This window comes from Candida jiufengensis (genome assembly GCF_024610255.1).
Source record: "Candida jiufengensis strain CBS 10846 chromosome Unknown scaffold5, whole genome shotgun sequence".
In the NCBI taxonomy this organism is placed as follows: domain Eukaryota; kingdom Fungi; phylum Ascomycota; class Pichiomycetes; order Serinales; family Debaryomycetaceae; genus Lodderomyces; species Lodderomyces jiufengensis.
Genome location: NW_026261558.1, coordinates 413,290 through 427,015, shown reverse-complemented (window position 1 = coordinate 427,015; position 13,726 = coordinate 413,290). Strand labels below are relative to the sequence as shown.

General features: G+C 30.9%; 4 protein-coding genes across 4 annotated transcripts; 2 read left to right on the top strand and 2 right to left on the bottom strand. All coding sequences in view use genetic code 12, as the record gives it.

Annotated features, from left to right (window-relative positions):
* Positions 1–6,454: 6,454 nt before the first annotated feature.
* Positions 6,455–7,358, bottom strand: NIF3 (Nif3p; the record flags this gene model as incomplete). Its single annotated transcript, XM_051761999.1, has 2 exons — positions 6,455–7,254; positions 7,322–7,358. The coding sequence occupies 2 exons, from the start codon at positions 7,356–7,358 to the stop codon at positions 6,455–6,457; spliced, it is 837 nt and encodes a 278-aa protein (XP_051621148.1).
* A 1,559-nt stretch (positions 7,359–8,917) lies between these two features.
* DCR1 (ribonuclease III) lies at positions 8,918–10,714 on the top strand (the record flags this gene model as incomplete). The annotated part of the gene is made up of 1 exon (XM_051761997.1): positions 8,918–10,714. The coding sequence occupies one exon, from the start codon at positions 8,918–8,920 to the stop codon at positions 10,712–10,714; it is 1,797 nt and encodes a 598-aa protein (XP_051621147.1).
* A 474-nt stretch (positions 10,715–11,188) lies between these two features.
* On the bottom strand, positions 11,189–12,811 carry SSZ1 (Ssz1p; the record flags this gene model as incomplete). The annotated part of the gene is made up of 1 exon (XM_051761996.1): positions 11,189–12,811. One exon carries the CDS (start codon positions 12,809–12,811, stop codon positions 11,189–11,191), a length of 1,623 nt encoding a protein of 540 aa, XP_051621146.1.
* Positions 12,812–13,089: 278 nt separating this feature from the next.
* On the top strand, positions 13,090–13,650 carry KGF54_001607 (methylated-DNA--protein-cysteine methyltransferase; the record flags this gene model as incomplete). Its single annotated transcript, XM_051761995.1, has 1 exon — positions 13,090–13,650. One exon carries the CDS (start codon positions 13,090–13,092, stop codon positions 13,648–13,650), a length of 561 nt encoding a protein of 186 aa, XP_051621145.1.
* Positions 13,651–13,726: the final 76 nt, after the last annotated feature.

Here is a 13,726-nt window from a genome sequence, read left to right as displayed (position 1 = left end):
TTATGCACCACATTTGTGCCCCTCTTTGTTCAACTCCTATCCCCGCATGCAATTCACGTGACTTTTATAATTTAAAACCTTAATAACTCTACAACCAGAGGTGCTATACAGCTAAAAGTGCTTCATCAAACTAGACTTAAACCAAAGTTTATTCTGGTACCTTAAAATCAGCTAAAACTACTACTTTATTTTTGTGTAACAAGTAGTGCCAGTTTTGTGTAATACTAGTCCTGAAAATTTTAAATGGCCCATATCTCCTAAACTACTGGAGCTGCTCACAACTTGGCATGTCAATCTAGCTATTTAGATCAAGATCTAACTGTCAAACTTGCTTTCAGAGCTGTAGCTACTCATTTGAGTGGGTTAGACGTTTTGCTTAATATCTCAACAGCCAGAGAAGATTCATCAATGAGATCTAATGCATTGGAAAGAACAACAATAAGGGTATTTGAGATTGCAATAAAAAATAATACCTGAAAAAAAAGTGAAATGTTGGGGCTAAAAATGGAAAACCCTCAAATTTTTTAGGGGGTAGATTTACAGACTTTCTAGCCATATTGTGAACTCTGAGTACCATCAAGAACCAATAGGCAGCATGTATGCATCACTAAAGCTTGAGCTTGTATTAGATTATGTAAGTGCTGAAGCTATGCTAGTACATGTTAGTCGTTTTTGCAACAATAATTTGTCGATAGCTGTAAACTCCCCCATTTGAGGATTTCTTGGGGTACGTCATATTAATCAAGTTTCTGTGATTCAGTTTGCTGTTGGAAACTGTATCTCCACTTGCTCTAAGGTGGTACTTTATCATCTTTGTTGATGTCTATTTTTGCTTTAATTTACAACTTTTCATCTTATTCAGTCTTTCTCCGAAACATTAGTAGCCGCGACATTAATTAACATATATCAACTATCTTATTAATTAGTCATTTTCCACTTATTGAATATGATTGAGTAATTGTGTTTGTTAGTTTGTACTTAAATTTGAAGTTTTTTAATCTTTGATGTATTTGCATTTGCAACCATTTTGCACGCAAAATGTACAAAACTTGTATGGTAGCATCTTTTGAAACAAATCTGTATTTTCTTACATCAATTTTTAGTTGTCAATTTCCAAATGATGTAACGTATTTTTATGGTAATTCTAACCTGTAAAATAATCTTGCTAACCATTTGATTGTTTGGTGGCTAGCTCTAAATCAAACTGAGGCTAATTTTATCTAGTTTGTTGCATTTGTCCGATCTCTTAAGTCTTCTTAATTGTATTAAACCCAACAGATAATTTGAAATGAATGCAATCAAAGATGTATTAACAGTCCATTTCTACCAAGCAACCTCCCCACTCACAGTCATGTATCTCAAATACCAAAGTCAAAAATGGTTGTCAGTAAATTATCCAAAACACTAAAAATCTCACTTGCTTCACTTCAGTGTCAAATCCAAATCACTGTCCAGTCAATTAATTAAGTTTGTCTTCAAAGGTTGTGTCTCAAATCTAATAAAATCATTGATTTGTCCATTGGGTCGGGAAAACGTCTTAGGTAGTCAACTCAGGTACCTCCCATACTTAAGCGGGTGAAATGTCTCACAAACAATTTCTCAATTAATAATGACACTAGAATTTTGAAGTTAGTAGTAAATAAATAAATAAATAGTTCTACATTTGTATGGATAAAAGTAGTATGGATAAAAGTAGCATGGATAGAAGTAGAAGATGGTGATCGAGAAGAAAGAGTAGTATAAAGTAATTAGAAAAAAGTTTCGATTTGTATATATCTAAATGGGCAAAATATTTGTTATGCTGCAAAATATTTTTGCATAAAAACGTTGTGTATTTTTGGACACAAATAATTACTTTGAAAATTTTCAATTACAAAAAATAGGCTCAATTTGACTAAAGAATGAATCAAGCAATAATCCTTTGAGCTTCAATGTTTTTTGAATAATTACCTCTTTCAATGATCTGCCTCTGATGAATTTAATTTTTTCGTGATTAATACATATTTCAAATTGTATACTTAACTACGGCACGTGAGCGGAGTTATTTCTCCGGTTTTGTGTAATTTTTACCTTGAGGACCAAAACTTAGCAGGAAGCGAACCCAGCACCTTTCGGAATTTGAAGTGAACTACCTTTGCCATTACGCTACAAAAGCTAGAGAACGTGACTTTCGGTAATATAAATCCGGCTTTGTGCAATTTTAACCTTGCAAATGGCCAAAACTAAAATGGCCTATATCTCTACAACTGGCACTGATATCAACGCATACATTTAAGAATTGGGTCATTCAGATCAAGATCTAATTTTCTAGACTAGTTTGAAGGCTGTAGCTGCCCATTTGAGTAAGTTATACGTTTTGCTTAATATCTCAACAACTAGAAAAGATTATGCAATTAGACCTAGTTCATTGTATTGGTAAAGAGTAAAGGTATTCAGAAATGCTATAAAAATAATTAACGAAAAAAAAGTGAAATGTGCGAGCGCAAAATGTTAAATTCTCAATTTTTTTAGGGGTAGTTTCACAGATTATTAAGCCATATTACGATCTCTGAGTACCATCAAGAGAGAATAGGCAACATGTATGCAACAATTTTATCTCATTTCTGGCTCTATCTATGCTGATGTTGAAGCTGTACAAAGACATGTCTTTTAATTCTGCAAAAGCGAAGTTGTTGATAGCTGTGAACCACCCCTTTTGAGAATTTTATCAGGGTACGTCAATATGAGAAAGCATCTAGTTCCCAAATTAACTATAGCTTAAGCTCTAACGTTACCGTAAAGTAGACTGAAACCTATTATTTCTTAACTATGGTTTCCTCTATATAAAATAAAATGACCTCCTAGAACTTTCTAGTTGCAAATGCTATCAGTATAAATTGATTGTTGAATGCTGCATTTTGAGTTTAGTGTACTTAGTCATATGTGATGATTAACAATGTAATAGAAATAGATAATGTATTTTTAGATTCCTGTTATGCTTGTGTTTGCAACTTTTTTTTTGCGTGTGATTTGTTACAAAATTTGTTGGTAGCATTTTTTGAAACATATTATTTAATAATCATTTTGCTTGTAAAAAATACAATAGTAAGTTCATAGAGTATTTGTTTTGACCAGGAAATGCTGAAACATGCAATGAAAGCATCGATTATTGTTTGGTGACTATTTCAATACCAAGTAAGCCAGAAAAATGTCAGGTACTTCAAAGTTGTTTTGCGTAGCCTATGTATACAAAAAACAGCAACATCTAACTTGTAGAAATTATCTAGTAAAATCTTTCAGTGAAGTAAGCGTAGTTGTTGAAGAAGACGAAATTTTTTATGTATTGGCCGCTACTAACAAGTGTAACTGTTATCCTACTTCAACTATTAATATTTAAGTCATCGGCGCTCGTGCATATTTCTTAGTAACTGAGTTTGAAAGAATGAGATTGGAAAAGGTGGTTCTTAACTTCAACATGCGAATATTTATTAACCTGAGCCGACTTATTTGTGTCATTGATTAAACAATTAATTGCAAAATTTAGATGTCAGAGACTTGTAACGATTCGGCAATGCGATTGCCTCATAACCAGTTATTTGTGATTCTTTGATTAATTTGAGAAATATCAAGCCTCTTTCTACTATTAAACAGTTTGAGTTGAAAAGAGTCGGATAGTAATTTAACATAAAGTTCATTTGCATTATCTCAAGTCATTCGTAAACGTGAAAGACAATTGAGACTTATTTCAGCAATTTGCCGCATGTTTTGAAGTGAGATTTAAGGGGAAAGTTCATGTTGCGTCTTGAATAAGCATGAAACATGAGCTTGTTCCAGTGTTAAAAAATTAAGTTTGAAATAAGCTTATATGCAGTACTTTGTGCCTGAAAAATGCATCGAAAATTTCAGCCCAAAATATGAATTTTTGTCACTACTTCTTGATTAATATGCCATACTGATCTTTAATCAAATACGAATGTATTTAATATGAAATTTCAGCTCCAGTTCCCACAGATTGAAAGTTATAGCGAGTAATGTGAACATAAAAATATTTCAGTACTCAAGTTTTCATCGAAATCTTACTTGAATACACATTTTTTGGCCATAACGCCTTATCCATCACTTCTTTTAATCAAGGACGTTAGGTTTAATATTTTCCAACTGTTGAAGCTAAGTTGGCTAGTTTGTGTCTTCAGTATCAGTACTTATTTGTTAGTATTTCAATTCGAGACGCAAAATTGTTTTGGTTTGTAAAGTGAGTGTCTTGGAACTAGCTAATGCTAAATTTTTGGTCATTGAAAAGACACCAAACCTATCAAAATTGTTTAAGTTTTGGTCATTATTAATATGTTGACGAAATGAAATATTTCATCATTGTCAAAAAATTGCTCTGGAAAAGACATTTTTGCAAAAAAGACTTCGAGATATGAAATCATCAGATAAGAGAAAGCTAATTTGCACTTCAACTTTTTGACTATCCATCAGAAATTATCTAAACAGGTTCCATCTCTGTTCTAGATATTTGGGTGGGTAAAGGAAAATAATCGTAAATATCTTTTTGAAGTCTCAATCTCAATATTCTTTAAGGGCTAACAGCAATGTAGTAGCCAGAACAAGTTGAACAAAGTGCCAAAAGTTACGAAAACATTGGATCAAAGTGAGTGCCTTTTTGGGGTATTTTTCGCAACCACAAACATATGTTGATGCACTCAGCTCCTTTACAAATTTACTAATTATCTAACCATCCATTAACTTAGTTCAAATGCTAATTACTTTCATAGTCACTCTTTATCTAAGACTGAACTATCTGTATCACAATAGTCTTGACAATTAGAAGAAGGTAAAATGCTGGAGGGAGTGAGAATGAGATCAAGATTTGCGGGATCTCGAACTAAAATAAACTATTGAGGTAAGGTCGGAGTGAGATCGAAGATCAAGATTTGCTGGATCTCAAACCCAAATTAATTACTGTGGTAGAGATGGATTGAGATCGAGATCGAGATCAAGATCTGGATCGTAGAGATTCTGTTATGTTGGATCTACAGATTTTGTTATGTTTGATAATACTTTTGTTATGCTTGTTTCAGATTTTTGTTACGCTTGTTTCAAGTTTCTGTTATGCTAGATCTAAACCTTTTTGATATGCTAGATCTAAATTTTTTTGGTATGCTAGATTTCAAGATTTTGGTATGCTTGTTTCAGGTTTTTGGTATGCTTGTTTCAGGTTTTTGTTACGATAGATCTAAACTATTTTGTTATGCTAGATCCTAGCGAATTTTGTTATGCTGATTGAATTTTTTGTTATGGATCGGCCAAAGTCTGGATCGGGATCTAGATACGTGTGGATCTTGGACAGATACGAAAATACCATAAAGTAGTATGAACTACCTCGTGAATGAAAGTAGAGTAAGTAAGCCAAGAGATTTGAAGGACGTGGTTCTATACAACATTCTTCGCTAACAATAGGTACTTTTGGGCCAAAAATCTCTCACAAATCCTGTGTGAAAACGTTGTATCAGGCAAGCAACGTCAGTGATACTATTTCTGTGAAAGCTTAAGCTTCAAGTCTAGAACCCTCTTGACTAATCTTGTCTCAACTGCCGTGATCTCTGACGCAGATCGATCTTTTAATTTGTAACTAGCTTAAAGTATAATCTTTCTAGTTGCAAAAAGGTAATAATAGTGTTTAAATTACTCTTGTGTATATGCAGAATCATAAAGTACGTTATAACCTTAGAATTATAACAAATCAAATTGCAAAATTGTGTGTTTTTGAATCAGCTCATAAACACCCCATCAACATTACGTCAAGATCAAACAGTTAGTCAGTAGCTAATAAATTGTATAAAATATATAGTTTTAATAAAGTTGGAAAGAAAATATTAGTTGAATCATCATTTAGATCAATATAGAATACAAGTTACTTTGTTAAAAAGTATACTGAGTATATCAATACTTTGAAGAAATGAGGGTTCAAGACCTTGATGATTAAGGAACGAACTTCTTGCTATTCACTTCTTACTATTTACCTATGCCAATCATTTGCAATGACGTTAGCAAGTGAATTTACTCATTGGAAATCTCTTTGATAATATGCTAAAAACATCGAACTTCTTGCTGGAAGATCAAAGAGTCAAGGACCACGCATCAATATATGAAATGGACCTATATATGAAGATTCTTAAAGTTATGAAGACAATCTTTTTTAAGAACTAAGCTTGATTATATATTTGTGTATAAATTACTTATTTCGAATTCATATATCAATGCCGCGATGAATTTCCTATAGATTGAACTATACTATATAAGGCCGGGGATTAAATTTGTAAAGACTGATAAACAAGGACCAAATATTCACTGAGCCACTGAGAGATCATGTTTTTGCCAGTAACTATATTAACGCGAGTACTGTATCACATTTGAAATGAAAGTACTAACTTTACAACCTTATCTTTCAACTATATACATGCTTGCCCACTCACCAAGTTTCAAAAGGATCTTTATCGCTTTCACTTATTATGATATTTTCTTCACTTAGATCTAATTCATCAGCTAGTTGTTTTTGTATTACTTTCAAAAATCCTCGTTCAGTATTTGAATGATTACAACAGATAACATGACTACCACTCTCTTTTAAATACAAAGCTTCATGATGTGATAATTCTCCAGTTAAAAATAAATCTGCTTCCACACCTTTGAATACTCCACTTCCTGATCCAGCACATATGGCAACAGTTTTGATCGGTTTTTCTGTACCTTCATTTGAGATAGCAACTTGTAAATGCCTCAAGTCTAATCCTTTTTTCACATTCCCTATAATTTTAGTAATTGACCTAGGCTCTTGCAACTCTACTATTCTACCCATACCGCATTTTGGATCATTTGAATCTGGTTCAATAGGTTTACTACTATTTGAGTTTTCGCTGTCGGTGACAATCTTAACTAAGTAATCATTTACTCCACCATTTGCACTATCTACCGCGGTATGTGGACAATAGACACTAATATTATTTTGAATTAATTTTATAAGTGAACGTTGCTGAGGATCTTGTTGAGTTATTGATTTTAAACCTCTAAATATAAAAGGATGATATGACATTATAAATTTACATTGTTTATTTATAGCTTCTTGAGCAACTGATTGAGTTAAATCTATTGTTAATAATATTTTTAATTGTTGGGTTGTTGATGATTCTGGTTCTTCATATGAGGAATCAACAAGTAATCCTGTGTTGTCCCATGATTTGTCTGCTAATGAAATTGGATAAAATTTTTGAACTAAAATAAAATTCGTTAGATTTAATTGTTCAAGTCTTGGTAAATTTGTAGCAATTGTGTTACTTACTTGCGTTCACCACTCTTTTGACTGAGTTCTTAGACATCTGAACGGAAATTGTTTTAATGTATTCTTTATAAAGAAGGCTATTAAATTTTTCAATTTGTGCCAAATTTTTAAGTGAAATCTTGCTACCACGTAATTACATATTTAGATTGAATTCAAAAGAGTTCCTGAACCTGATAAATGGCATAATTTTTAAATTAATCAACCAGTTTGGAAATTAACCAGACTTAGGAATGTGCTTTTACTGGCTTTCGATTGTAGATGTTGATTGTCTTTTTACTATAGCTTGCAATATTTGCATTAAATCAAAGTCAATTTTTAAAACAAATCTAGCGGAACTCAGAGATTACAAAAATCAAACCTTCGCAAAACTCTTGAACTTTTTTATTTAATTACTCACAGTCTGTTAAGCTTATAATTGAATGATCAGACAAAAATTTGGAGTAATTAACAATTGCTTCAGACCTCAATACTGAATAAATTGGGATCTCAAATCATCACACAAAAGCGTTAGATTTCAGATACAAAACTCAGATTTCAACACGGGTTTTACGTTTCATATATGTTTATAAATAATGGTAAGAAAGTTACAGTCTTAGTAACCCTATCAATTGTTAATATATGAGTAACGCTGATTTTTTAATTTAACAAAGTAAAGTCCTTTTAGAAATATTTTTAATTACTAAATTAGTTTAAGCTTCGTGAGGTTTACCAGTGAAATATAGTTTAGATCTGAGTTTTTGTTACTTACAACAAGCTCTCATTACAATTTAGTATAGAAGACCATTACTACTCTCAACAAGACACCTGGATCCTTTTAAGGTTTTAATTTGAAAAGCACATTTAAGTGACATAAAGCTCTAAAAACACAACAAGCTAAGCCAATATTCTATGCTTGAAAGCCTATTATACCCAAGTTTTGATGGTGGTTATACTTCACTGTAATAATATACTTTGCACTAGAAGAAACAGAGCTATAGTGTTGCATGCCAAACTTAGTAACGTAACAAATTTTCTACTTCCAACAACTAAATTAAGAGAAAAGAAAAGCATTATTGCCACCACTTATTCAACAAAGGTAAAAAATCCCAGCCTCTCTGAAGATCTCAAGTTTGAGATTTGAAATGATCTAATGAAATCTAAGATTTAACATTTTTAATATTGCAAAAATCATAATTAAAATCTGAAACATAATTTGATGTCTACACGACACAGATATTGAAAACGGAGGCAAAAAAATATTGAAAAATTATGTATAATGGACACGTACAAAATTCATTTCCATTGAGCTCGGTTCTTTTGATGCTAAAGATTATGGATTTGAATGAATTGGATCAAAACATTGTGGTTAGATAGGTCGATAATCAATTTAAATAAATCAATTCACGTATTATATGTTATAATAATTTATATATTAATTATTATATACATAACAAAATATTATTTTGTGTAATTAATTTTTTTAAAAAAAAATATAAATATTATACGTATTTCCCTTAATTTCAACAATGTTAAATAATTTTTTCTTTTTATCTTCAACTTAAGCAAATCATATTTCTCAACCCATTTATTAGGACTTTATCAAGTCGGCCACGTATCATGTCTAACATTCAACCAGATTCTGCATTTTTAGATTTTTTGAAAACTGTTAGAGGATCAAGTGATAATAAAAAACTACAACAATCATCATCATCAATTATTATCAAAACTGATAGATCATCACCTGGAGAGAAAAGATTAGCTTCTGAAGCTATTGAAAACAATGAGGAAGGTTTAAAAAGAATCAGAACTAGTTCCAGTGAAGTCAGTAAATCCCTGGCATTCGGTGAAGCTATATTTGATAAAGAACCTTCTCATCGTATTGGTTTTCTTGATTTACAAAAATTGGAATATGCTGCTAAAACTCTTCAAAAAAATGTTGCAACAATTTTACAATCTGCCCCAGATTATTATGAATTATTAAAAGTAATTAATTCAACTGATGTTGATAGTTCAACAAGAAATGAAATTAAAACAAGTGAATTAATGTCATTAGCTTCTAAATTAAAATCAAAACATAAATTGGGTCAATTACCTATCTTGGATCAAATTTTTACTAATGAAATTAATGTTACTGATGAAGATCAAGAAGAATTAGCTAAAATGGATGCTAGTAGTTCAAAAAGTGTTGTATATAATGTCCCACGTAGTGCAACTGATGAAATTTCAATTACTGGTATTAATAATGATTTACCACCACTTCCAAAAATTAATGATGTCAGTTTATATGAAAAAGTATTTGTTCATAAATCGGGAATTAATAATAGAACTTATTTAGGGACTGAAACATTAGTTCAAAGACATAATGAAAGATTAGAATTTTTAGGGGATTCTGTTTTAAATAATTTAGTCACATTAATAATTTTTAGAATTTTCCCAGCTTGTGATGAAGGTCAATTATCAAGAATAAGATCAGATTTAATTAATAATAATACTTTAAGAAAATTAGCTTTCCAATATGGATTTGATAAAAAATTAAGAACTAATTTTGCCTCAGATCCATTAAAACCTACTGATCTGAAAATATACGCTGATGTTTTTGAAGCTTATGTTGGTGCTTTAGCTGTCGAAAGAGGATTAAATGTTCAAGATATTCAAGATTGGTTAGAAAAATTATATGAACCACAACTTAATGTTTTCAGACGTAAATATCTTAAAACTCCTGTTGATAGAGATGCTAAATCACAATTGTATGCAGTTATTGGTAGAGCAGATTTACGTCCAGTTTATGAAATTGTTGCAACTGGTGATGGTATAAATACAGATTTTGTTGTTGATTGTAAAATGAATGGAGAATTTTTAGGTCGTGGTATTGCTCAAAACTCAAAAGATGCAGGTTTAAATGCAGCAGCAAATGCTTTAGAAAATACCTCAGTATTAGAAAAATATGCATTAGAAAGAGCAGAAATTGAAAAACCAGTAAGATTACAAAGAAAAGAAAGAAATGAGTTAAAAAGATTAGAAAAATTAAAAAAATTAGAAGAATCAAAGAATGGTAGTCAAGATGGTGAAAATGAAGATGGTGAAAATCAAGATAAAGCTTCGGAAGAAGAAAAACCATTTGTACCAGATTCTCCAATTCATACTGATTTATTTCCAATTGAAGTTTATGATGACATTGAATTAAAACCAGATGCAAAAAATAAATTATATGCATTAATTGGTTCCAAGACAGGAACAAAACCAGAGTATTTAGTTACTCAAAATGAATTTGGAAAATTCACTATTAATTTAAAAATTAGAGATTTACTCATTGGTACTTCTGTTGATACTTCAAAAAAGAGAGCAATGTCAAAAGTTGCAAATGCATTAATGAATGATGAAGCAGCATTAAAAGAATTATGTAAAAGATTTTAGCTATTTAGTATAACTTCAATAAAAATATATGTCTTTACAACTAACTTATTTCCGAAAAATGACTAGGAGCCAGTTCTTTCGACCCTACTGATACCTAATACTTTCACTAATACTTTCGATCTGAATACAGCTTCTGCAAAAAAAACTAATTGATTACAATAGAAGTGGTCCCTAGCAGGATCGAACTGCTGATCTTGGCGTTATTAGCACCACGCCTTAACCAACTGGGCCAAGGGACCAATTTTTAAGCAAAAATTTTTGTTGGAAGATTATAACCAGAATTTAAAAAAATTGAGTTTCATCAACGATAGATATGAAACACCAAATGAAATCGATCGAGATCTAAACATTGATGTATTAGATCGATGTATCAGATTAAGGGGCAATGAAAATATATAAATTGTCTATATAGTATTAAATTACTTCTATAAGAAATATATTGAAGTCATGAATTATTGTTTACCAAAATTAAGTTTATTGTGATGATACTTCCCCTTTAACAGCAATGGACCCTTGTTTTAATTCTCTTCCAGAAACATGTAAGACTCCGTTTTGAGTTATATTTACAGTGACTTCTAATTTTGAATTTGGTTTTAAATCTTTCAATGAAAATTCAGCTAATAAATCGCCAGCTTCATAGACTGCTTCTCTTTCAATTTCTGGTTCTTCATCTGAATCTTCTTCTTCTGAATCATCTTCATCTTTTTCTACTTCAATAACTGTTTCTTTGATTTTTCTTATACCTTCATATAATTGAATTAATACTGATGATGAATCACCGTTAGTTACTTCAATTGATTTTTTGATTGGATAAGCAGTTTCAGCAACTAAAATTGGTTGGAATTTACCTTCTGCGTCTTTTATACCAATTGATTTTGATAAATGCTGAGTGTTTACAACAATTGGTTGTAATGATTCATTGATTTCTGATTCATCAAATTGTTCAATTAATGAAGCTTGTAATGCTGCCCCACGAGCAACTAATTCTGATGGATTTAATGCCTTGGAGTCAGTTGATGGAGCTATGATATTGGTAGTTTTTGGGAATAAATATGAAATGTTTGAAGCTAATTTTGGAGTATGTGATGATCCACCAACTAATAAAACTTCATCAATGTCTAATGGTTCCAACCCTGCTTTTGTGATTACTTTTTCAACAAATCCTGTCATTTTGGATAATGCATCTCTTGCAGTTAATTCATATCTTAATCTATTGATGGAGGTATGGAAATCAATACCTTCAGCTAATGATTCAATTGAGCAAGTGGAAGTCTGAACATTTGATAAAGTCTTTTTAACAACTATTGATTCAGCTTTTAATTTTGATAAAGATTTTTGATTTGTTCTTGGATCGATTTTATTTTTTTTTTCAAATTCTTTTGCGAAAAATTCAGATAATGATTGATCTAAATTATCACCACCTAATCCATACTCGTGTGATGTAGCTAAAATGGTTAAAACACCACCTCTTACTGCTATAACTGCTGCATCTGATCTAATACCTCCAAAGTCTGCTACAACGTAAATTTTATCTTCACTTAATCTATTTTCTTCTGCACTTAAATGATCTAATAAAGCAGCTGATGGTTCATTAATAAATTGTAAAATATTTAATCCTGCATCTTTTGAAATCTTGGTGATTTCTTGTTTTTGAACATCATTAAAATCAGTTGGTACGGCTAATACTACATTTTCAATTGATTTACCAATATAATCTTCAGCTGCTAATTTCAATTGCTTAAAGTGTCTCTTAGTGACTTCATTGACACTTAATATTTCAGTTTTACCATCGTTTTTAATCTCATAACAAATTTCACCATTTACTTCTTTTGGTTTTGAACCATATGAAAAGTCATTCTTGATATCATTGAATTTTTTACCAATAAAATCTCTGAAATTAACTATAGTATTTTCTGGATTTCTAATCAACCTTGATTCTGCTTGAGATCCATGATATTCATCTGTTCCAACATATGATAAAGCTGATGGAATTGAACGATCACCATCGGGATTTGCAATTACATCTACTTTACCATCTGGGGTTGCAACTGCTATTGATGATGTAGTGTTACCAAATGTTATTCCAATTACTGACATCTTTTTCTGGTGGTTTTTGTATATAAAATATGGAACTTTTTATAATAATAGAACTATGGAAACTATAGAAAAGTTCAATGTGAAGATGATGAAAAATTATTTGAAAAAGCTACCATATAAAAAATTGCTGCTACCAAATAATCACCGGATTTATAAAACAAATCTAAACTTTACAATCTTTTTATTTCAGATCTTTAAAATCTAATAGATTTAACTTTACCCCACAATATTATTTCCTAGATCTAATTCGATCATATACAACTACAATTACAGCTATAATGAAACAACAGGTGCTATACTACAAAATTGTTGAGAATAAACCATTCAATGCTTTGTTGGTATTAGATGAAATTGGTAAAATATATTACGCGTCAATAGGTAAGAATTCAAATGCATTTAGAGAACAATTAGTCAATGATTTTAAACCATTAAAAGATTATCAATTGAGACCAGTTTCAACATTAAATCATAATTCAGCAATTGAAGAAGAAATCTTAAAATTTATGAAAGTACTAAAAGATCCATCAACATCTCAAGAATTTGAAATTGAGTTTATATTTGGCACAAATTTACAACGAAAAGTATGGAACAAATTATTAGAAATCCCCAAAGGTCAAGTCAAAACGTATGGAGATATAGCTAACGAGCTAGGTATGAAAGTTGGATCGAGTAGAGCTATTGGGAATTGTATTGGTGCTAATAGAATTGCAATTATTATTCCTTGCCATCGAGTTTTGGGATTTAATAAGAAGATAAATGGTTATAGATTTGGGGTTGATGCTAAAGAGTATTTACTAAAGCATGAATTGGGTAATTCTTATGATGAGTTTGTTAAGTGAGTTTTTTTGCAACTTTTTGGTTTTTGGGTACTTTTTTTATTTCTGTTCATAATTTTGTAATAACGGTTGTATTTTT